Genomic DNA, 25,383 nt, shown 5'->3' with positions numbered 1-25,383 from the left:
CCTCTGAAGCACAATTTCTCCATCAAACCTCAATTATTCACCATCTCACCCTCCTCCATATGTGCTCTGATGAACATGGTGCACGTGGATATTTTAGGATGGAGGCTGGAAATCTAGTAATGCCGCAGATGATTGACTCCTCCCAGGATAAGAGAGGAAGGGCTGAAGGATGAAGTTGAAAGCTCTCGAGGATTGGCACACTATTTCTGGAAGACCAGAGTGTTGCAAGATAGGGCAGCATGACATTTGTTTTGATTTGTGTGGAAATGAATGCACTAGATCTTTGTGCGTTGGAAAAGGGGCTCCGATTTCACATTAGCATTTGATTTAGATAATGGTTTCTCTCCTATTTTCTGCTCATGGAAAGGGGTATCATAAATTATGCAGCTGACTTGTGCTTGGTGTGCCTGGTTTGTCTTGGCAGGAGGGGTTTGGTGTTCTTTGAACCAATAAGCAATATTAAAATTTCCATTTGGAGTAATAATTAAGCCATAAGCCCTCTCATACCCACTGACTTGATGTGTTCCAGAGGTTCGTTCCCTCAAGGCTTAAAATCTCTGAGCCCACAGAGATTAAAAACACTGACAAGCACACACTTTACTAAATGAGCCTGAGGCAGAAAAGTCAAAACCCGTGTTTCTGAGCCCCTAGGACTGCGAGTGTGTATGGGTGCGCGCTTACTCGGATATGCCTCTACGCATGCACGTTTTTATTTGCCCATTTATTCATGCTGTTTGTGCATTTCACTGAATTATCGCAAACATTTGTAGGGCCATTCATGCTCTAGTGGCCATTAAACCTCAGAGAAATGTTTGCGAATATTTAAGATTCAGTGTCTCTGTTGTGGCAACGTGTGTGTGAGAAGTACGCATTCAAATAATTAAGCCCTGGGGACTGTCAATCAAAAGATGGTTCAGGATACACACCCCTTTGGCAATGAGAGAGAAGAGTATTAAAAGGCTGCATTTAAAAAGGCAGGCAAAACTCGTGATTGTGTGGGTTTAGAGTGCATATAAGTTCATGCATATATAGATGAAGTGCTTGCACACAGGAGAATGTGCGATGCCATGTATGTATGGATCTATTCACAGCTACAACATACCAAACATGTGTATATATTATAGAGTTCCTGATGGCTTCACTGACGGCTTATTGGGATTCAGTGTGTCACCACATGCATTGAACAGACCCAGTCCCCAGTTGCAACAGCAACTTACGATGCCACCTTTCCACCCCAATAAAGATAAAAATTGTTTCTACAGAGTGAATAGTCTATCACAACCACCTGCCATCTCCATGACAACCCAACTTGATGAAAGAGAAGTCGAGGATGTCACACAGGCGACAAAGCAACCATTTGAACTGTCCACACCTGAAGGAGTCCTGGAGAGGCGCACATCATCATGTGAGATTTCAGAGTGCTAGGCACCAGCGCTTCTGTTCACAGCGACGTGAATCAACAGTGGCAGCGAGGCTTGATATTCCGCTGATAGATGATGAACCTCTCAAAACCTTTGAACGGGTGCGAGAATGGTGCTCATGTGAAATGACACGTAGGTATAAATGGAGCGACAAACCGCCCGACATCATCACCGAACCTCTCAAACAACAAGCTGCCAAATATCACTAGACTAGCAATGCTCTGCAAATGGACTGGGACAGAAAGAAACATTTTCGTGCCAAAAAAGAAAGAAAAGTCAATGTCAAATTGCTGTTTGTTTCTCTCGCAGACCGACCCATGTTGTTACAAACCATGTTCACGCCTTTGTCTGAATTGCTGTCTCTACTCTCATCACCTCATCTGATGGAGGTCTAAATTGCTTTGACAGCCTACTAAAAATTTGTTGGTTGAAAATATTTTGTGCAGCTGAAAATAACCACTTCAAATGTGCATATTATCATCCGAACATTGTTCACCAGTATTATATATGAATATGAATGTTATTGAATAGGAATATTGATGTTGCTGCGTTGCTGTAAAGTTACATGTCTGCATTCTTCATCACCCTTAACAGCTAAAACAGGTTAAAACAATCACCCAAAAAACAGAAAAAGTTCTCAAACTTCATGCTGTATTTCATCAGGGAAATCCTGAAGGAAACTCTAGCTGCTGATGAAGAGTATCTCAGACAAAAGTGGACCCTCTTTGGGAACGAGGCTGAGAAGGTGGAGCTGGATGTGATCAGAAACCAGCACGAGTTGCGCACACGCGTGGACACACTGGCTCTTCGCAAACAGGTACAAATCAAGTTTTGGTCTCAGAAACAATCTATAACAAGGACGCAATAATACTTTGAGTCTCAACCTTGTTCATCATCTTCTCAACAACTCAAGGTCAAAGTTTAAGAGTTATCAGGTTTCACAACAGCAGGAGAGACAATTTATTAGAATGAGGACTTCACCACAAACTCTGAGAGCGTTACGTTATGGTCGACCTACTAAAGTGCTCAGAGTGTCCACACAATTAAAGTTAAGCCTCCATTCTGTCTTTTTACTGCAGACGTGTGATGAGGACCTTCAATTCAGATCTTCCAGTTTTTTACTCTATATTTTCACTAAACTAGAAACACTTTTTTAACCTTTATTTATGTGCACTGAATGAAAGTGTCTGCAATTTTCTTGGGATGAAAAATATACAACACTGTGAAAAACAAGGCCAATTTAGTGACCTAGTTTAGTCAACTTTGATATAGAGATGATATGAAAAAATCCATGTTTTTTAGTGGTTGGTATCCATTTATTTTTCATTTTTGTGTTTACTTGCTTTATTTGTTTCTCTGATTTTGTTTTAATGATTTGTGAAGCACTTGGACACTTCCTGTAGAAAATAAACCAAGTTTACTTCAGGAGATGCAAAATCTATTTATTGGCACATCATTGGAAAACTTCGCTTTTGGCTTTTCTGTGCAACAGGCAGAGAAGAGGGCATCTGACCACATGAAGTACCTGGAGCGTCTGAGTCAGAAGGCCCCAGACTTTCCAATCCCTCTGAGGGCTCACACTGTCTGGGAGGGCATGACCGTCAAACTCTCCTGCACCATCCAGGGCTGTCCGCCCCCAAAGGTCACATGGTAAGAACCTCTGTTTCTGCTGTGATAAATTCAGTGTTTTCTAGAAACCAAGATTACATTTGATTGCTCATATACAAACAAAAGTAATCACTGATAACAAATTTGAAAAATAACCACAAAAGTGTCCACATAGCACCTTTTTCTAGCAGGAAAGCACAAGCAGCCACACATCACCACTCTGACCACGGCTGTCATATGAGAAAATAGCTTTGCCCCAAAGCATCCATTTGTTTGACGTTTTTCATACGCACCAACCGTAGGACTTTGTACAGATGAGCTTAATGTTCCCACTGTCACCGCTCAGTCTGACATCCGTAGAGCAATGTGGGTGCATGACACAATCCGTTGGAGACAACAGCACGGTGACCATCATCATCTTGTCAGGTCAGTGTCCGGCACTGCCACAAATGAGCTCCTGTCCGACAAAATTAAAGTCACGGCCAGAAGAAGCTTTTCCTCCACTTTCTGTCCTTCACCTAATATATAAATGGTTACCTGAAAAGGCTCTAGTGGCGACACCTGCACCTTTCTGAAAAGCTCAGAGATTTCCAACCAGAAGCAATCAGAGCAGCCACACAAAAAAGGCAGAGCGCTTTGGAAAAAAATAAAACACTGGGTGCAGTACTTTTTCTCTAGCAAGCACCCGCATACGCTCTTTGCTCACTGGGTACAACAGATAAAAAGAGGCTGGTGCTCAGAAAAAAATGCTATGTGGACATGAGCCCTAAGTCATTCAGCAATTCTTGATTGTGATTTCTTGCTACTTGTCTTGGTTTTACATCACTGCAAATTAAATATATTTGGGTTTGGATTGCCAGACAAATAAAACAGCTGGAAGACAACAATTGGAAGATGCCACTTTAGGTTGTGAGACTGTAATTTGCGTTTTTCACCATTTTCTGACAAGATAAATAAATAAATCTATCGAGGGAAAAGAACAATGCATTTATCAATAATTAAATGAGTCCTTAGTTGCAGCCCTTCACCATATAATTAATTCATGATACATCTATAATACATTGAAATACTGTTGAATTTGTCATTCGATCATTAGAAGTACATAATATGAAAGATACAGAGGTTATACTCGTGTATGCAAATGATTGACTATGCAGATGGACTCCAAGGCCATGAATTGCTTGTAAAAAACCAAGAGTCCTGACACTATAGTTCTGAATACGGAGCTGAATAACGTCTTCTGTGATACTGTGAAATTACCTGTGTTAATTCAGGCAACGTGCCAAACTGTCGACCTTGATGCTTTAACTGCTGGGAGATGATGAATACACTGTGTGTGCTCAGTATTCATGAACCTAAGCTGAGATCCAGATAACCTGCAGGCTCGTGGGTTTCACCAGCCCATATGGGACCCGTCAAGCTCAATGAGATGGAGAAGGCTGCCCTCAACAGTGCCCAGCACAAGACAGAATCAGAGATTAAAGGCCTTCACTGGCTGTTGTAGATTCAGCCAACTAAACTAACTTTTGACGTGCATACTGTAAGTAATAGGCTGCCAGGACCGTGAATCACCCGAGTGAAGCCTGTTGTTCAGTTTTCCTTTGGTAGTCAAAACAGCTTAACTTTTATAACACACTCTATTTCTAACTTCCTACCTCAGGTATAAGGATGGTGTGGAGCTGAGAATGTCTGAGCAACCATGGAGTTACAGTCTTCAACAAAACTTTGGTCTTAACTCACTGGAGATCAGAAGGTAGGTCATGAGCTCACATCCATAATTTAAGGGTGAAAATCTCTGTGCATGAATATGACACAGAGGTGTGCAAAATGGGGCGTGTGTGGATAGGACGACCTTGCCATTGATAGAGTAAAATTAAAAATTAAAGAAAGTTGTGAGTGAGGTTAGAAAACTGTGGTGTTAAGAGATAAAATGTAGCTTTCAAACTGAAAAATAAATGCTGATGCAGTTTTGTAAGCCTGCTCTGTTACCTAAATTCAAAGAATGAAGAGAGTCGGTGAAATTGAAAGGTCTGATGGTGAGGCATCACAATCCATTTGTAACTTTAAATTGTATTCTGGATTAATTTAGCAGCCATCACAACAGAGTAAAGCAAGTTAAAATAAAGTGAGCAATAAAAGCACAGATTTGTAACAATACAGACTTATTGTTATTTCAGCTCCATCTTCAACTGCTTCCAATTTTCACAGAAAATTATGATCCTCTATCCTAAGGTGCTCTCCTGATGATGCTGGCGAGTATAAAGTGGTGGCCAAGAGTCCCCTTGGTGAAGCCATGACATCTGCAACACTTGTAGTGAACTGTGAGTAATTTCCTGTTTCATATCAAGGACACATTAACTCCACCTTGCTGGAAAACCATTACGGACAATACAAAGATGGGTTACAATACAATGATGGAAATACAGGAGTTCAGTCTATGCATCAACAACAGTATTTAACATTTAAACTGCACACAAACACTGCTCAGACACGTTCTATATTGATGACACTGCCCCCTAGTGTCTTTGCTGTACAGGCTTGATAAAGGTTAGAGTGTAAACAGACAACAAAGCACACTTAATCACTTTGTATTTATATCTGCAGATCTACTTAACAGAATCTAGAAATATTAATCGTGAATAATTTATTTGTTTGTATACTTACTGGAATTACATTTTATGAAAAGGTAAACTGTCCTGAATTTAACAAACCAAATTCTAATAAAAGGCTATTAGATTGGCTACTTACTTAATATTTTATATATATATTTATATTGAATTTTGTTTTACACATGCAATCTTTACATTGCATTGAATCCAAAAATAAAAAAAAACAATCTGTGAGAAGGCATTGAAATCTCAGTGGATGCATAAAAGAACTATAACAACCAGACAAGCTTAGTGATTGATGATCAACCAAACTATTGACCAGCAAGCCGATCAGAGCACCGAACCAAACCAGAAACCACTGAAAACACAACTATAAGCCCCGTAGAGGAAAAACAGACAAACACTCCCACTGTCAGCAGCAATGCTGAGATAAAATCCAAAAGCAGAGATGCAGATGTGTTGTAAACATACCAGTGTTAACATAATAACAATAATGTAGGAGGTGTACCCACCATGAACGCTGGTTGGGGACAATCATCTGTGTCCTCGCAGGTCGCTGAGGTCTGACTCCTGGCCAACTCTTCGTGAAGCGTGGTTCAGTGAAGATAAGTCAAAACCGTAGAAACAATAAGCAGCATATGTCCTGACAGTATGTTCCAGCCGGTCTTTGTCCTTGAGCCACCACATGAGCCCTGAAGTAAACCACGTCCAAGGCCTGAGCGGGCAGCACCTAGCTAACATTAGTTAGCCGCTGAAGTGTTAGCTTCAAATGTTGGCACCCCCTTCTTACCGAGTGGTGTCCACAGGTGCTTCAGCATCTTAACCTACCTCCCTACTGCTAATGTAGACGGAGGGAGAAATTCAGCTAAAATAATTAACTAGCCGGTCTGTGAAGTGGTTAGTGCTAAAGCTAGTATCCAATTAGCTTGGCAGGTGGTTTAGCTGTTGCTACGCAACTCAGGGTGAAAACCGACGTCGCCATTAAGTCTTTGCGACTAAACAATTACTGCGTTTGTGATTTCTGCTCTTTACGCGACTGGAATAAGAAAGGGTGAGAAACCAAACTCATATTTTATAGGCTGCTTGCTAACACCATAGAAATGAATGCACTTTTATGGAATAAAACATGAACCATTACCATAAGAGAGGGGTTGCCTGTTCCGCAAGCTAATTAATTCATCATTAGAGGAAATGTGCCAATCTGCCATTTAATATTTTAAACTATGCAATCTCTGTCCGTTCCTCTATCAGGAAATAAAGTGCAAGCATCTTTTCATTGTGTCAAATATACAGCAGCTGCAGCTCCTATGAGGTGCTGGCTGCACGCCAGAGGTCAGGGCTCACTGTTATCTGATAAACGTGTGGTAGCTGATAAATAACAAGACATTACTGCACAGAAATACCAGATATATGTTTGAGGTCATTTACAAATGCTGGCCTGCTCATTACATGTCTTGGTCATGGTTCTCAAATCTCAATGTCAAATTTAAGGGATCCTAAATAAACCGACCATATGTCCATATTTAAAATAAGTCTCCAGTCATGCCATTGCTCAGCTCAGGTACATTTTCTTTATTAAACTGGTTTCTTCTTTTTTTTTTCCCCTCCCAGTGCACAGTGTCGTTCTCCATCTCCATCACTCTAGTTTCTTTATGAAGCTGATGTTTGGATGAGAATCAACTCCAAACTAAAATGATCAGAAAAACAGATGTCATTGCAGCACTCACGCTTAATGGTTAACAATGAGGCCAGTGGCTGTAGTGGTGACTTACAGCGCTGTGACAAAAACATTCACTGTTATAATGTGGGTTTTTTTTTTTTGTTTGTTTGTTTGTTTGTTTTTTTGTCTTTGCACCTTTTTAAATGACCCTCTATTTCTTGAGAGGGCTTGGTGCCTGCGGTGAAGTTCCCTGACGCTTGTAGATGAATTAGACGGTCAGGGCTTTAATGAGACACTTCAAGGCTTCTCCTCGCCATCTATATTTCACAGGCTTTCTTCGGTTGTTAAAAATAGGTTAAAAGGAATACTAGATGTAACTTGCATAAATGTGGCATCGCTACGTTTGATTTGCCTGCTGTGTCTCTCCATCTCGTACGTCCTCCGTTTCACTATACCTTCCTCCTCTGTCTCTGTCTCTGTCTCCGTCTCTGACCCTCCCCGCCTTTCTGCGATCTGCCCTGCCCGCCTGCCGCTCTGCAATTCAGCATATCAAGGAGCCGTGGCCGGTTCAGAGCACTCACAGACCCCTGGTAAGTTTCACGCCAGGGCTTAATGAAAAGTGTCCCCTTTAATTTTCCCTGTCACCCTTTGAAGTTCTTCCCTCCACCGGTAAACGAGGGAGGGCTGGGTGGGCTTTGAAGGCTGTGACACAATGCTCCGCTCTGCATGCTGCTCCTCCTATGGGAAGATATGGATGCGTTGAAAGGTGGCCATGTGTTGACAGTGTTTGTTTGTCATGGGAGTATGCTTCTGTGTGGCTGTCCGTGCCCGTGGATGTAGGGGTGCGAGTACGACTGTTGGTGGGGGAGTTGCTGTAGGGATAGAAAGACTTGCTCCCAATTGAGCAGAAATGGCACAAATGTATATTTCATTTCAGGAGCAGCAGGGGATTTATTCCGTTTTGCTCCAAGCTGTGGAGCATCTCATATTGGCTGTGGCTCTCTTTGGCCTAGATTACCCCTCAACATGTGTGGGGATCATGACATTTTGAGCCCCCACTTGCATGTATGCTCAGTATCTGATCGGGCGAGATGCTCACAGGGCACTAAGAGCTACGCTGGTGTTTTGCCTTGAATGGGGAGACAGCGAGAGCAGCATTGGTTATGCAAATTATGATCATGTCATCTGTCACGAGCAAGAGGAAAAGTAGCGTGCCATTGTTTTAGTGTTCAATGATCAATAACCATTTTGTCCCTGCAAGTTAACATTCATTTCTTTTAACCATGACCACAGTTGTTCCGGACTCTCAAACAAAGTCATGTTTTAAAACCACATTAGTAACTTTACCTCAAAGTAGTTTTAGTGCCTAAATTTGACCTAAGCCTCACCATAGCAGCGGCAAATCAGAAAACCAACCAAGTGCAGATTTTGCACTCATTCTCTCATTTTGTCTGACGTGGTTGGATTAAAGTAGGAATAGGTTTCACTGTTTTCTTCCAGTGCCACCAGATCACAACGGTGACACTGCTGAGTAAAATAATTTATGGTGGGAAAAGGCTATTCAAACATGATCCAAGGTGTAAAAAATAGAATTTCTCTTTAATGAAAATGTTTTCCTGTTACTCTTAGATTTGTAGATTGTAAATCAGCTTTTAAACTGAAAATTATGGTTCTTGCAGACTGACTCTGACGAGTTTTTCTTTTCATTATTTTACTATAAAATTATTGGAAAGAGGAAATAATACCGCCACAGTGAAGTCAACTTACACATATTTAATCAGGACAAATGTATGTACAGAACATCAGTTGTATGCAGGGATGGCTTTTTTTTACTCTTCTATTAACTTTAACCAGTGTCTTGAGAATATGCCATTACTTCTGTACAATCATTACGTGGTTGCAGTGCCGCACAATCAATTCCCCACACACTCAGAAATTAAACGGCCATCATTTTGAATGAAGCTCTATCAGCATGTAATGGCGCTGGGGCCTTTCATATGGTCCATGTTTGGGGCCTGCGTGCTGCGAGACTGTGCTGAGGAATTGCATGCTGCCATTTTTATGTAACTGGTACTTGATTACCTCATACGGAGCAGATCATATTTTCCAACACAAATCACTCAATAAACAACAAAAGCGCAACTGTGGTGAATTTATCATAATCATCATAGCGCTGAGAGGAGCATGGGCTTGAGCGTTTGAATGATGGGAAACAAAGATCCGAGCGGTGTGTTTTGATGAAGCTACGCACATTCCTGTGATAGCCTGGACTGGTAAGCAGAAAAAGATCATTATAAGAAACATGCCACAGTCTCTCAGACTCATCCCTGAGAATGAGATTTGACAAGACCTTTTGGCACTCATATCTCTCACTTCCAGACTGTATTGCGTCAGTTCAGTGCTTCGACAAGCGAGAGAATGATAGCTGAAGGAGTAAGTTGCCGGGAACTGTTCAGTTTCCAAAAACTTGTCACATCTTCAGCTTTTCAGCCGTCTTCTGTTGTTTCCTCCTCCAGGGGATTCCTCTCCCGACCGTCCTTTGTCTCTGTGCACCCTTGGATGGAGCACAGGGTCTTCGTCTATTATGGCTGTGCCAGTGTGCATATGATGGGCTTTTTAGTTCATTAAGACCCAAAGAGTTGCTTTGTTCATTCACTCCCTGCCACTAGTGAGAGAATTGGAGGAAGCTAGAGCTTGTTACCGCTTGCTCGCAGAGAATAATGAAAAACCTCAACGTCATAGCACAGACGAACTAGATGGTATCGAGACACAGGAGCTTTTTTTTTTTTGAGGACGTTTGGTGACAGAGCTGAGGAGGTGATGGAGGGAACTCTCATCTCTTATCATCAGGAATCCGCACACTTCTTCCCGACTGCCACTTACCTCCTTCACATCTCCTGCTTCCTGGTTTCTCTCCTCTTTACCTGTCATGCTTTTTTCTCCTTTGTGGCGGTCTGTGCAATTTTATGGTGCAACATCCACGCAACATTATTGCCATCTGGAGTATTCCTCTGCTGCATTAAGGCTGTGTCTGGAGTTTAGTTTTATCTTTGCCCAGCACCAGTGGAGAAAGTGAATGTGTGTATGCTGATGAAAAGTGCTTCTCTACTTTCCATTTTTGCATCTTAACGCATATTTTTACTTTTCTCTTATTGTACAGCTTGATAGTTTTCCTCCTATTCCTTTCCTTTCCTATTTCCTCATCTCCCCTCCTCTCCTTCATCTTTCCTCCCTGTCCTAATCCTTCCTTCTTACCTCTCCCTATGCAGTGAAGCTTGAGCCAGAAGCCCAGTTTGGCAACACTTTCCCCCCAACATGGGTGAAGGAAGGTGGCAGACTCACCCTGCAGTGTACCTTCACCTCTGCTCTGCTGCCCTTCCAGCAGGATGTCAGCTGGTTCAGAGATGGTATGTACTGTTAAGGATGAGTCACACGAGCCAGATGTTGGAGCTACTGGTTTGTCAGTTCATTTTTTCATTCTCTAGGCATCCCGCTGCATCAGTCGAGCACCGTGGACATGAAGACAGTCGACAACAAGGCCTCCATCACTTTAAAGGCTGCACACAAGGAGCATGAAGGCGTTTACACTGTCCGACTGAGGACCGGAGATGAAATCCAGGAACACAGTGCTTATGTCTATGTCAAAGGTGAGGACCAGCATTAAAGTAGTTTTGATGTAAATACTGTTTTTTGTTTTTTTCTAATCATGCCCCTTTCTAAAGTGAGAAATTTCTTCAATGATTTCTCAAACATCAGGTTGTTTGTATTCAACTAAATGACTTTCATTGTGTTCAATGTTTAGGATGTCGAGCATAAAGGTTCAACCTTTAAAATAGTGGTTTTTAACACAAGGTCCACTTACCAGCTGTTTCCAGGGCTTTCAACCATCTCTCAGCCACAATCAGCGGATGGAGTTTTCTCAGTTGTCACGGAAACCAGACTATGTTTCACACTCAGCGACAGCGAGAGCTAAGTCCTCCACTCCTACTGGGAATAAACAGTGTTTCTAAACAGCCTGCCAACCTGCGTGTCCACTTAGTGTGAAAAATCTGACCAATGCTTAGGAGTGACCTGGAGACTGTGGCATACAAACCAACCTGTGTTTTTGAGCATGGAATCAGTTTGTTCCACCAAGCTGGATAAATGGTAATTTGACTGAAACCCTCACTCAAAACACAATTTGTATTCACAAGATTTTGATTCTGCTTTCATTTCCTCTCAGCAAACTACCCTAGTTTCGTACGGGGAAATTGCACCATCAATCAAGCTGTTCTGCAGTAGAAGGGTTGTTAACTTTGTTCAATGACTCTATATGTTTTTACAGACCACTGTTTTCTCTCACACATTGTTGGCAGCATGCAAATAAAACAGAGAACAACTCCCACTTGACTCATCAAACATTTGAAATGTGTCTGGGCAGCTCTGCGAGAGGACCTGGCATTCGTATGTGTTCCAATATAACACCAGTGCTTACTCATGCATGTATTACCTTAACTGCCACAGTCACAGAATAATGTGCTCTGAATGATTCATGAACTTGGTGTGCACATACACCAAAAATTAACATGTACCATTCCAAGCACAAATGTGGACGCAAAACACTTAAATGCAAAATCAATCTTTGCCTCGGTCTCTCTCTTTCTCTCTCTATAAGGGAGCTTGATCTTTACCCGAGCTGGAGGTACTAATTAGTGAATAAGCAAACCTCCCTGCATGTGGATTTTCTCCTTCATTCAGTGGTCATGTATTTGCAATCCAAATACATGACATGGGAGAGCAACAACAAATGAGAGGAAAGGAGGAAGAGAGTGTGAGGATGCTCTGTTGTCTTGACTCTTGTTGAAAACAGCATCTATTTGTAGCCTCAAGAAATGGTTTGAGAGCGCGCCACATCCGATCACTCCAGTCCACTTGGCATAATTTCCTCATTCGTTTTCTGCCTTCCCTCTATGTCATCACATCCACTGGTAGTGGCTGTAGAGTACATATTGGGTAGCATATTCATTTGTTACTTCCTCCAGCTTCAGCCATTACTTTTCTGTCTCTATCCAACATAATGTGTGGATACCACGTTGTTGGAACACCTGAAATTCTTCTGCAGTTACTTTTCCCCAACATCATCTGCCCTAGTTTTTCTGTCTCACCTTCTCCTTTTCCTCTTCCCTTCCATGCTTCTCACAACTTCTCTCTCTGACACTCTTTCCTTTTCGCCCACTATCAGTTTCAGACTCATATCCATCACCTATCTGCCTAATCTCTCATTATTTTCTGGCCAGTTTCTTCCATGGCTCCAGCCTGCCCATTTTCTTCCTCAGTGTTTTTTCCTCCTCTAACCAACTCTCTCTCCTCTTCATGGTGCAGATGCAGCAGCTGCAGTGGCGGGAGGCCCCGCCTCTCCTCTCAGCGTCCAGGTGTCTGACGTCAACAAGGACTACGTCTTTCTTACCTGGCAGCCGCCCAGTGCTGATGGAGCCTCACTTGTGGAGGGTTATTATGTAGAACGGTAAGAGCTGGCCTGATTGTCTGCCCACATCAGTGGCTCAAATATGAAATTTAATTCAACTGAGATGACAAGGAAATGAGACTCTTGAGTTTTGAAACAATAGTAATCCCACCACAACGTCCATGTAGTGGATGTTACAGAGCATTTCTTTGCACCGCACAATCTCTCCCAGTTTGCCCAGTTGTTTTTTTGTTTAGTTTCATGATCAATTATTCTGCAGATTATTTACTAAATTAACCAACCAATCCTTTGGTGTATCCAATGTCAGAAAATAATGAGAGATCCCCAAGATGACATCAAATAGATTCTCAGTTTGTCCTGTCAGCAAAAATGCAAAGACATTTACTTTGCTGTCAAAGTCGACGAAGAGAAGCAGCAAATCTTCCCAAGTGAGAAACTAGAGACTGTTTAGCACGTTTGCTTGAAAAATGACTAAAACTTCCATTGTCAAAATTGTTAAGATTGCTTATTTTCAACTTTATTGTAGATGATTTGCTTGATTCATCCATTTTATATAGTGTTTAGCACATTTTTTCATATTGTGAATATCAGATTATTAAATCAGCGAAAATCTACATTTTTTAATTACTTACTTGATCGGTTAGTGGATCTGTCAATTCAGAGTGGGCTGTCCTTTCAAATGATAATTAACTGCACAGTAAAATCTGCAGTACATTACATATTGTATTACATTAAAATGTTTCCCAGAGGCTGAATTTGCATTTGTGTTTCAGTATAAACAACTATTTAGAGGAGAATGAGGTAAAATGAGAGTATTGATGAAAAGCTTTTGGGCTGCTTTTGGTTTTCCATTAGCTCAAGATTAGATCTGCATAAAAAGGCTTATTTTAGATTGTATTGACAGCGATTTCCTGTAATGCAAGTCAACAATAGGCCTGCAGTAAGACTATACTGCTGAACATCGTCGTGCTGTGTGTGCTGCTGGTGAGGAAAGTGGACTGGGGTGGATAAAGATGGCGGTGGTGGCGGACAGCAGTGGTGCTACATCCTTTTGGCAGAGTTCACATGAGATGGATGGTATACATGGTAATTATCAGCCCTCACCACTATGTTTACAGCAGAGTCAAAGACTCCCGCAGGAAAACAGGTGCTGCACTTATCACCAACACCGATCAATCAGGATCATGCTGTACATCGTGTGTCCATACAGTGTGTGTGTGTGTGTGTGGGGGGTGTTTGTATAGAGAGACAAAGCATTTCCGTGTTAGTGTGTGAATCTTCATGTGTGTGTGTGTGTGTGTGTGTGTGTGTGTGTGTGTGTGGGTGTGTTTGTTGAATGGTATGTATATTTGTGTATGTGTTTTTGCGTACCGTCTTAATTCATTGTAGAAGATGCAACCACTGGATATTATTGGTTATTAAGAAAGGAAAATGCAAGATACCTCCCAGTTCCCTAGCAACCTCCTTATGGTTAGAAAACTGCACTCTTGTCTGTATTTGTTTTGTCTGCAAGTGGCAAATGCAACAGTTTGTCATTGATGTTGCGTAATTTCAGTTTGCATTCGACTTTAAAACTCAGTTTTTTTTGTGTTAGGAGGCCCGTTATTTTCACGATAGCCTCTGTCCCTATTGTTTATACTGTTATACCCTGCAGACTGCATATAAAGTAGTGGTCAAATATTCTGCATTTGGTTCTTTGTTTTGTTTACCTTCTTATTTATTCAAAATTCTTTCTTTCTTTTTTTCTTTCTTTCTTTCTACTCTCTAAGATATGAAGTCAGTCAGGACGAATGGGTGCGCTGCAACGTGCATATTCAGAAAATGTGCCACTACCCAGTGTTTGGACTGAAGGAAGGAACTCTGTACCAGTTCAGGGTTCGTGCTGTTAACCAGGCTGGAGCAGGACGCCCCTCCAAGGCTACTGATCCCGTCCTCACTGCAGACCCCCTGGAACACACCAGGACCACAGGTAACACATTACAGTCTCTGACAGTGAAATTGCCTTATAAAAAGCTGTGAAATGTTACATCACTACAAATACAGAGACACAAATTGGAGACAAACTGAAAGGAAGGTGCAGTTCTAACAAACATTTCTGTGTTTGCCTGCTTGGTTTGGCTCATTTGTGGTTTGAGAGCAGAAAAAGAGCAAACACAGGATTCTGTGATACTACAGATGTGAATTTAGAATGAATTCAAGAGCGAAACCACTGAAACCACATCCACATCCCAACCCACATCCATTCACTGATCATGACCTCTCAAGAAATTTTATGATTTAATGCAATAATCACCTAGTAACTATGGTAACACATGTACAGGGATTTTGCCTCATCAATCAGAGAGTGAAAAGCAGCAGAAAACAGGTGTGCTGAGCTTGTGACCAACCACACGGTAAATATCCCCCTATTATATAACGGTAGATACCTCTTTTTATCCCAACACTGTTTCTGGTCATAATGATATACAAGGAACAGTTGTAGTGTATGATATTTATGCTCATAATCACTTATTTCTTTGTTAAATCATAAGACAAGATAAATAAACAAATGATACAGCAAAAGTGCAGCCTGCGTTAAAAGGGAAGTTGTGAGTTCAAAAATGTTACAGGAGTGCACTGCTAACTCAGTGGAGTACTTTCTCAGCATGACCTTTAGCAGAACTAAACTTCTAAATAAGTGAATGATTTTGTTGGGTGACCACGAGCCGCCAGCTTCACAGCTTCAGCGCCCCTTGGCATCGACTCTGCTAGAGAGATAAACACCATTCTTCCCAAAAGAAATTCCCTCATTTGGTGCTTTGATGGTGGCTGTGGAGAGAGCTGTCTGACACATCTCTCCAAAGTGTGTGCGCTTGGGTTGAGATCTGCAGACATGTGCATTAATCTTATTTTCCTACACATTTCTTTAGTTTTTTCTTTTAATTTGTTTGTGTCTGCCACTACAGAGAGCATCAGTAATGTGTTAGTGCCTCATTCCTGCTGTTAATTCACCTCATCTGCCTCAGTTGCTGTGTCACACCTGCACAGGGAAAACAGATGTAGGTGTGTAGATGTGGATTTCCTTTTATAGAGCCGGAGGGTTCTGCTGTCGTTACTGCGACATCCTTCTAACGACATCCTGGAGTGGAACACTTTGTTTCTTACTTGTATTGTTAAATACTTTGTACAGCGGAGGGATGAGAATGACTGAATGAGATATAATGTAGGGTAGATCACCTAGTGTGTGTGCGACTGTGAGTGTGTGTGTGTAGGAGGGAGGACAGATGGGCTCTGGTCAGATGCTGTGGATCATTAAACACAGATGAAGGACAGACAGAAGGTTGACTTGCCTCCAGCGTGCTCTCCATCTTTCCATGTCGCTCTCTCTCACCTCTTTGTGTCTCTCTGCCACTGACTCTCTTACCACTGGCTGCTCCTCTAACATTAACACTAATAGTGTTATCATGGGCTCACATATAACTTCATTACCTTTCTTTATTCCCTCTGTCCCTGACCTATCTCTCCCTCTCTGCTCCCCCCCCTTTCTCAGTGGTGAAAGTGGACAGAGGAAGGACTATCACCATTACGAAAGATGAACTTGAAGGTGAGAATGCTGTATTTTTATGTCACAGTGTATAATTTTGTCATAAAAATGTGCTATTTGAACATTTTACCTCTTTTCAAACAGCATCTATGTTTTACTGGCGCACAGGGTGCCACCTCCTCGCCTGTGGGCCGCCCTGGGCTTGTGGCTTAATGCATCCTCACATTATATTTAACAACAAATTGCAGTAATTGTATGGCTGAGGCAATGAGCATTTGTACTATTTGCAGAAGTGAAAAGAGGGAGCAGTCCCTGGTTGTGTCCTGGTAAATGCACATAATGGCCCGAGGTAGCATGAGCGCTTGTGAAGAGGGCCGATAACCTTGCAAAGTAATTCACAAACACAGAGATAAAGGGAGAAGAGGAGGAGGCAGGCAGAAGATAAATGTAGCAGAGACAGCACATTCATACTTTATATATCCTTTTTTTTTTTAAGTGGACGTTTACAGCAGAAAATGTGTCTAGTTGTGTGTTTGTGTCCTGCTTTAATGAGTGGTCAAATTACAGAGACAAAGTCACATTCAAGCTAACTCGTGAGATTACTCTTCCATCAAACTTGAACTGATGTTGCAATACACATGACATCACACACAATTCAGGGAAATACATGTAAAACACATATTTATCGAGCCAACATTTGTCGGACAAATTAACACGGGCTTAAATATGGTTTAATATCTGGTTGCAGTCTGTGAGACATAAACATCAGCAGACTGTTGGACAGGTTATGCTATGCTTGTTAATTGGGTAGTAGCAAATGTGCTTATTTACTTATTTGCAAATGTGCATATACATGAGAAGACTGATTCACCCTTCCACTCCACTGAGTCCTACACTGCTCACCTAATATGGATGTGAACAACCACCACACCCTTAACATTAAATATGAGCACTTTAACCTGATAGAGTCCGCGTTTTGTTTCATATCCAATGTGAGGCTAAAGCGTTGGCAGTGAAAACTACTTACAGCTTGCTCTATACACACACACCCACACACACAGGCTTGCTGCTCCTACCAGATCAGCATCTCTCATTTCTATGCACCCTCTTTGGCCTGGGGTCCCTCTCTGATCCACACTGCAGCTCTTCAAGGGAAGACAAACATAGAGACAGACGGCCACAAAAATGAAAACTTTCAACTAAATCTGAACACTTGTATCATCAATGAGACACTTGGATTGTCACTGAAAGTGTGCTAACATCAGGTATACTTATATACTTCGTGTATTAGGAATGGAAGGGAAATAGGGTCAGCAAAGTAAATCTCACCTATTTTGACTGAAATAAATGAAACCAAAGCATGACATTTTCTGATTCAAAGATTTTAACAAAAAGAGAGTAAAAAAAAACAACTCCACATTCAGTCTCACTGATCTTGTTCTATTGTAATGTTTTTTCTTCGCCCTCTTCTTCCTCCTCCCCCTCTCTTTGCTCTGCAGGTCAAGTCAAAGCTCCTTTCCCTCCCACAAACGTCCACGCCTCAGAGGTGAGCAACACCTACGTGGTGCTGAGCTGGGCCGAGCCTGAACCCAGAGGCAGGGAGCCTCTCACCTTCTACGTGGAGCGGGTCAGTCTTTACTCCCACACACCCACATATGAACTCACACACATACACACCACACACACACACACACACACACGGATACGTATGGACACAATGTTCATATTACAATAACTTCATACTTGACTACATTTTCCACTTAAACATAACTTCTTTCCTGCTAAAAGACCATATCGAAGGTTTTAGTAAATCACCAACAAATCACTGAACTGCTGACTTTTTCCCAACACACACTGTAAAGTATTTTAGATTGATTACTCACCTCAGACTTTAGTCTCAGGACATGTCAGTGCAGTAAGAAATGAACTTGCAGAGACTCGAAACAGGCTTGCAATAGGTAATCCATCACATATATTCCAATTTTTTGGGTGAAAGTTTTATTATTGTTTAATAGTTCTAAAGTTTGGGACTGCATGGAAGGATCCGACAGCTGGTGCATTTAAAGGAGCTTCGATATCTGGCATTTAAAAGTTGGCTGCTATCTCTGAGCTATATTGTAATAGGGAAAAGTGATAAAAATGTGATAGGAGGGGTTTTTTCCTTGTATACATCAAGTAGATTTTCCCCACATTTCCATACAAGTTTCAGGCTTTCTTTGCTGAATTGTGCAGTAGTGGTGTATACGGATTTCTTTTCCAATTTATGTCACCAAGTTTATAAAATATATATATATCATTTCCCCGTCGTGGGACTAATAAAGGAATATCTTATTTTAGGAATATCTTAAAAACTTCAAGGGCATGAAAATATGCTGGACATTTTGTGAGTATACTGAATTATGAACTAATTGTAATAAAAGTAACAAAACAGCAAGTTATAGGTCTCTGCCTCATACTGCAACAGTTATGTAAAATATACCTGACGTTTTAAGTTAAGCTGCTATAATTGATATTTTCATATTAACAATGTGTCAGATGGTTTTGTATAATGTGAAAACAGGTCTCTCATAATGAGGGATCGTTTGCCCATAGTAGCCCCTCAAGGTCGTGATGACACCCTCACCTCCATACACACACTGACAGAGAGATGTCCTACAAAGTACTAATACATTCAGATACCTACGTGCTCTCTCTCTCACACATACACAAGTATAAATACATTCAAACACAAACCAACATTGTAAATACCTACACACGCAATGAAGGCAAAAGAGCAGTGTTCTTGCATCATCAGTCCCTCCAGTCATTTGGTTTGAGCAGTCAGGTGCTGGAACGTGAGCCAAATTAACAGCAGGCTCCGGACCACGGCACTAATCAAAGAGACAGGAAGAGATAAAACACACACACACACACACACCTCTACCACTGCTGTCAGTTTAAGTGGGAATTTGTGGACTCATTAAAAGCAAACAGACCTTGATGTTGCTCTTCATGCCATGCACTTCGGCATTGGCGGTTTGATTTTCTTGCCTGCATACTTGAAAGAGTTTTTCACTTCCTAACTTGTGATTTAAAAGTGCCTGGATCGTAAATCTGAAGGGTTCCTTTGGTTTAAGATTAGACATTAGCTAAATCTAGTTTTACTTTATGTGGCTGTGTTTCAGTGATACATTCAAAGTAATTTCTATAAAGGATCCAGCTTATATTTTTCCCTTTTTCACCGCCAACCCAAGACTCAAAAGTGTTCCAAAATAATGTTTTCTTGCAATATATCAAAGTGTAGGAACTGATGTATTCTCTATAACAATAAAGAGCCTTGACTCTCCAATATCAACCCAGACATCCAACAGCTTCTGGCTCCAATAATCAGAAAACTGCCACAGGAAATAGATTTTTATTGGACTTTTATAAGTTACCAGGCCAATAAAACTGTCAAATCTGTCAATGGCATCTGAAATTACTAAAGTCTGCTGCTTCACTTCAGCTTGTGCAGTATAATGAAGGGAACATTCAAATATCTGTCTTCATCCCTACCCTCCCTATATCATCACTGATCTCTATGACATGCCCCGTTCTATTGTTAGGTTTTCCTCCTCAAACAGGGAGTTACAAAAGGAAATTATGGCAACTCAGGAGGGGAAGAACAGAAAAGTAATCGCAGACTTTAAAATAGAGAATGTTAGTTCCATTTAACGTCACTAGCCGGAACGACTAATTGACAGAGATGAAGAAAAAGATGTCAGGATGAGTCACTAGTTGTCCACAATTTACCTGCATATCCATCTGTCTTTCTTTCTCTTTGCCCTTGTCTGTACCTGAAGTGGTTTGCACTAAATCTAGAGAATCACCAGTTAACTGCAGAGTAATTGATTGTGCAAAATTGGAATAAATTATTTGGCAGTCTTGGCAGTCCTTCACTCTCATGCAGATTGATTCCTCTAGTATATTTGCAGAATACTGAATAATGAACATGAACGTGTCCTTGAGATACTGTAGGTGTTTTTGGAGTTATCTTTGTGATTTTCTAATTCTGTACTTGGGTCAGTCTCTGGCTGGGAAGAATAGCTGGGAGCTGGCCAGTCTGGACATGGTGGTAAACTCTCCCAGGTTCCCAGTGTTTGACCTGGTCAAGGGCAAGCAGTACTGCTTCCGAGTGCGCTCCATCAACAAGTACGGTGTCAGTGACCCCTCTGAGCCGAGTGAACCAATCTCCTTGGGAAAGCCACAAGGTGAGAAAATGTGCTCTGTTATGTACTGTGTGCATTTATTACTCTGCCTGTTGTAAAGGTCAAATGGATTTTGTAGCTCTACTTCTTCTACCTATTGAACTGTACCTTCTGTGGTTGTGCGTAGCTCCATAATTTCAAAGGTTATCATAGCAGGTTATTTTCTGGGCATTTGTTCACATCCTCACAGATCACCTGTCTGCTTGTGTTACTGATCACTGCGTTAGGATCACAGTTATACCTCAAGATTAAAGAAAATAGTGCTTTGTGTAGTGAATGAATGGGCCCAGTGTATGTTTGATGTATATCTCATAGCCTGTTGTTCAATTCAGACCTGAGTATAAAATCTATAATATTGTGACAACAAGAAATACTCAAATACTTTATTTAAGTGTATTCAAGAGTTTGCTGAAGTGCGAGTATTATCAATAAAATGTGCTCATTGTAGCAAAAGTAAAAGCACTCATGACGCGACATATAGAGTGGTACATTATTATATATTGGGTTATAGTTACTGATTTGGTAACATGCAAGCAGCATTTTCATGTTGTAGCGGTTTAGTTGGAGCTAATTTGAACCATTTTATACACTGATGGGTAGTTGTATCTATAACACTGCATCATAGTTTTGTTTTGTGTATCATGTTTTGTATGTAACCAATGAATCACAGTAATGTTAGCTGATAAACAAACAATATTTATGTACAAACAATATTTATCATTTTATAGTAATACACAGTATAAAATGAAAATTCTCAACTAGCACCTCAAACAGAGAATTACTTTTAAATTACTGGAAGTCACTTTTCATCACTGCTCAGCAGATCAGCTACAGAAACACCGACATAATGTAATGTGGCATCTCTGGTTGTGAGTTGCTTTTATTTTAAAGCTCTAAACATGTGAATTTACTCTTTGAGGAAGACTGAATTCTGTTATGTAGTAAATTTCCATTTGATGATTTCAGCTAAGGTTTTACCTGATGGCTTTCCATCTGATTCCCATCAGCTGTGCCAGCTCCACCTCACTCTCTTATGGCCATCAGAGACACAGACAGCTCGGTGCTGCTCCAGTGGCAGGAGCCCAAAGAAAAAGACGACATCCTGGGCTACTACCTGTACTACAGTGAAATTGGCAAACAGGACTGGAAAACTGTCAACAACAAGCCTGTTACCAAAAACAGGTGATAGAGACAAATATTAAAACACATTTTGTTGTGATGCTTCTGGTTGGCTGCAGGGAAAATAGTTGCCTGGATAAAGTTGTTTAAACAATGTATTAACCTAAATAAAAAGATATATAATTTTTTAAAATATTTTTATTAACACAGTCAGGTGATTTCATTGAGCTAAAGAGGGCTGAACTGTGTGCCTTTTCCTCAGATTCATCGCGCATGGCCTCAAAACCCAGGGGGAATATGTGTTCAGGGTGAAGTCTGTGAGCCGAGCAGGAAACAGCAGCTATTCAGATGAGTCTCACCCCATCTTCGTCAAATCTGCCATTTGTAAGTGCACCTGCAGGCAAGGTCGCAAAATAGTGGACACAACATTTGTGTTTCTTTGCAGACACAGTATGTGCGCTTTGCATGGTTCCTCCTGCAGAAATTTGCTTTAAAGCACAGAGTATTAAAATGTATTGCAAGGTTTTGTAAAAGATTTGTTCTTCTTAGAGCCGCCTGAAGAGTACAGGGAGATAAACACTGTGCTTTACATAAGAGAAATGTCCTGTGTCAGTGTAGGTTAGACTTAGACTACAATACATCTTGTCTTGGCCTGTGAGATAAAATAATTCCCTACCTCTGAGCTATCAATTTTGACTGGATCTTACAGCATACTCACAAGAACCTTTCTAAAAAGACTTATTCCTGTTTCTAGTTTTTTTCTTTCTTCTGCTTTGGAGCCCTCTCTGACAATGAACGATAAAAATTCTGTCAGTATTCACCTCATGGAAAACTTTGTCATACCTTGTCCTTCACATCTTTGCAGCTTTTCACACAGCACAAAAACATTTTAAGAAAATATTTATTCCACTCGGAAAAAGAAGAAAAGTACTTGGCCACAATATTCTCCCATCTATTCTTCCACCCAGCCGTTACCAGAGGATAAATGGCTGAAGTCAAGTTCTTTGTGAGAAATACATTTTCATCAAATAGGTTATGAGTTATAATATTATGAGAATATTTCTTCCGGTCTCATTTGGGAATACGTAATATAGAACTGGAGTTGTGAATTTGCAACTGTAGACAGGAATAGTTTGGCAGGGAGTTATTGTCATTTCTCGGTCTATTTAGCCAGAATGGATGCTTGCTGAGATTCTCTCCTCTATCACCTCTCTTCTGTCGTTCTTTGCGCTTGCTCCAGATGTTCCCTCAGCTCCCGCTGCCATCACCCTGCTGCTGTGCACTGGATCAGAGATGGTGTTGGGCTGGAGGGCCCCTGCCTGTAACGGGGGGAACCCTGTGTGTGGATACTACCTCGACCAGAAGGAAAAGGGCATGGAATCATGGAGAGAGGTCAACCAAAAGCCTGTCAAAGAGAGGCAGTTTAAGGTCAGTAATGCAGTAACGCATGATGCAGTAATGGTGTAGAGAGATTTAGCCATGCTAGGAGGCACGACTGTAAGGATGGCAATGTTGCTCAGTCAGTTTGGATGGATTGTCATGAAATTCTGTACAGACATTCATGGTGCACAGAGGATGAATGCTGGTGAAATCTGTGATCTGCTGACTTGTTCTCTAGCACCACCATCTGGTCAAAAGTTTAATTTGTCCAATAATTTGATTTATGACCAAATACTTGCATCTTCACCTGTATTTTGTGTTTTGTTTTAATTAGCTAATGCTAGCATGCTAACACCCCAACCCGCTGAACTATTATTCTAACATCATAATCACTATACCTGCTAAACATCAACATGGTAACAATGTCACTGTGTGCATGGTAGCATGGAGGCATTAGCATTTAGCTCAAAGCACTGCTGTGCCTCACAGAGCTGCTAGCATGGCTGCAGACTCCAAGTCTTTTCTTTTCTAAAGACTATTTTTCTTTCATATCAGATGCACGAGGCACTGCTGAATTATGTTTCACCTAATGCGCATGTGAACTTGTGACTTGTGTACAACAGTGTCTTTTCTGTTCACTGACACAGAATTAGAACAAATAATTCATCTTTCAATATCTGATGACAAGGAGGAGAAAACAATCAATAAAAAAGCGCAGGAAAGAGGAAGCACAGGAGAGAGATAATAAGGGTTTACCTTTAATATAATCATACTGATATAAATATTTTTCCACTTAGCAGTCGCCTCAAAGTAATGGCAATATTGGCTAAAGCTCCCTCATCCACATTGGTTGTGTCACTAGGCAACAAGCAGTGTCCATGGAGACCTGGAGGAAAGTTAAATCTTGAACCTGTCTAAGGGAGATTACAGGTGCTCCATAATTAGACATTGTGCAAATGTGTTATGTGTAAGTGGTTGTTTTTAGCTCCTGGGAAAAACAAAGACAAAGCCAATTAGAAACAAAATGACTGTGCCACTGTATATCAAGATTAGCCCTACAGTCTTCTTGAGGATTGGAGACCTTTTTCTCAAAGGAAACCCTCTGATGAGAACATGCAGCTCCCCCTTTTGGGGTAAATGAGCAATTTCATCAGCCTCACATCCTCAAGTGCAACCTCAATCTCCCAAATGGGCTGTTGTATGCTCTTGTTTAAATCAGTTTGATGGCTTCCCGGTCGCAAATTAGGCTAGCTGGAATATTGATTGTGCTGCAGTGCTGTGCTCCGAGCTCCTTCTCTTTTTCCGGGTTGAAGTTATGCAGAATATGTAAATGACTTCGTCACGTCACAGGACCTGCCACGTTAGAGCAAAAACACATGGTAACCATGTGTTTTTCTCTCCTTTGACTGAAATACCACCACAGACTACACCGATCATTTTAAGTGAAAGGACCAACACAGCACAAATACTCCATTACAATTAAAAGTCCCTCACTCAAAATCCTACTTAAAGTACAGAGGTATTTGTAGCAAAATGTACTTTAAGTATCAGAAGTATCAAAAGTGCTAATTCTACAGAAGAATAACCCCTTTGAGTTGTATATTATTATATATCACATTATTGTTTCAGTAATACTATTGTGTCAACGCATAAGCAGCATTTGCTTATGTACCCTCTACATGGTCACAACATAAATCTGAGGTTTTGTGAGGTTATTTGTGGGATACAAAAGAAGAAAAAACAGTAGTGCACAAACTTATATCCACTTTTTTGACTTTTCTATAGAACCCTTTTGAGCTTCAAGCAGTTATTTAAATAAAATGATCTGAGACGTTTAAAGAAAGAATGTCTCTTGAATGACAATGAGCCCGCACCTTCATGCTGATTATTTGTAAGGAGTAAAAGACCAAAATGTTTGGAACCACTGTTTTAATGTGTGTATGTTGTTTCATAAGCTTATAAAATCCTGAAATGTGACCAGATACTGTAGTATAATATTTTCCTCTAAGTGAAAGAAACATCAAATGGACGTACTCAAGTGAGGTCAAGCTTTGACTGAAGAACAGTGATTGGGTAAATATACTTAGTTACTTTCCATCACTGCTAAAATATAAATGTAGCTTTATGTGAGTAACTTTGTCATGATGTAGGGCAGGTCATGGTTTCAGCCAAACTGCCTGGTGTCTCCCAGAGGAAAACACCGTACGAAGAGGAGGACCCTCCATCCCAAACAAAGTTTGCTTGCCCTCTGAAGTTGCATGTGTGGTAAAATTCATCAAATACAGCCTGTTTGCCATCTAGTGGATGAAAGCTGCACTGTCTTCCACTCATTTTGGCAGGCAACCTTTGCGTCTCTCAGGGTGGACTGTATAT

The 25,383-nt window shown here is 41.0% G+C and overlaps 1 protein-coding gene across 1 annotated transcript in view; it reads left to right on the top strand.

Annotated features, from left to right (window-relative positions):
• Nucleotides 1-25,383, top strand: part of myom3 (myomesin 3) — a 51,034-nt gene that overhangs the window by 9,755 nt on the left and 15,896 nt on the right. Inside the window, exons 3-18 of the mRNA XM_070835257.1 lie at nucleotides 2,085-2,238; nucleotides 2,914-3,071; nucleotides 4,690-4,782; nucleotides 5,262-5,350; nucleotides 7,844-7,888; nucleotides 10,091-10,093; nucleotides 10,568-10,705; nucleotides 10,784-10,945; nucleotides 12,660-12,801; nucleotides 14,532-14,731; nucleotides 16,292-16,345; nucleotides 17,785-17,912; nucleotides 20,331-20,514; nucleotides 21,519-21,693; nucleotides 21,893-22,014; nucleotides 22,871-23,058. Coding sequence (XP_070691358.1) covers nucleotides 2,085-2,238; nucleotides 2,914-3,071; nucleotides 4,690-4,782; nucleotides 5,262-5,350; nucleotides 7,844-7,888; nucleotides 10,091-10,093; nucleotides 10,568-10,705; nucleotides 10,784-10,945; nucleotides 12,660-12,801; nucleotides 14,532-14,731; nucleotides 16,292-16,345; nucleotides 17,785-17,912; nucleotides 20,331-20,514; nucleotides 21,519-21,693; nucleotides 21,893-22,014; nucleotides 22,871-23,058 — 2,035 coding nt within the window. The remainder of the gene's footprint in view (nucleotides 1-2,084; nucleotides 2,239-2,913; nucleotides 3,072-4,689; nucleotides 4,783-5,261; nucleotides 5,351-7,843; nucleotides 7,889-10,090; nucleotides 10,094-10,567; nucleotides 10,706-10,783; nucleotides 10,946-12,659; nucleotides 12,802-14,531; nucleotides 14,732-16,291; nucleotides 16,346-17,784; nucleotides 17,913-20,330; nucleotides 20,515-21,518; nucleotides 21,694-21,892; nucleotides 22,015-22,870; nucleotides 23,059-25,383) is intronic.

The sequence above is a fragment of the Pempheris klunzingeri genome, chromosome 8, assembly GCF_042242105.1.
Source record: "Pempheris klunzingeri isolate RE-2024b chromosome 8, fPemKlu1.hap1, whole genome shotgun sequence".
NCBI classification, from domain to species: domain Eukaryota; kingdom Metazoa; phylum Chordata; class Actinopteri; order Acropomatiformes; family Pempheridae; genus Pempheris; species Pempheris klunzingeri.
Note: the sequence above shows the minus strand (reverse complement) of the source record. Positions and strands in the feature narration are given on the sequence as shown.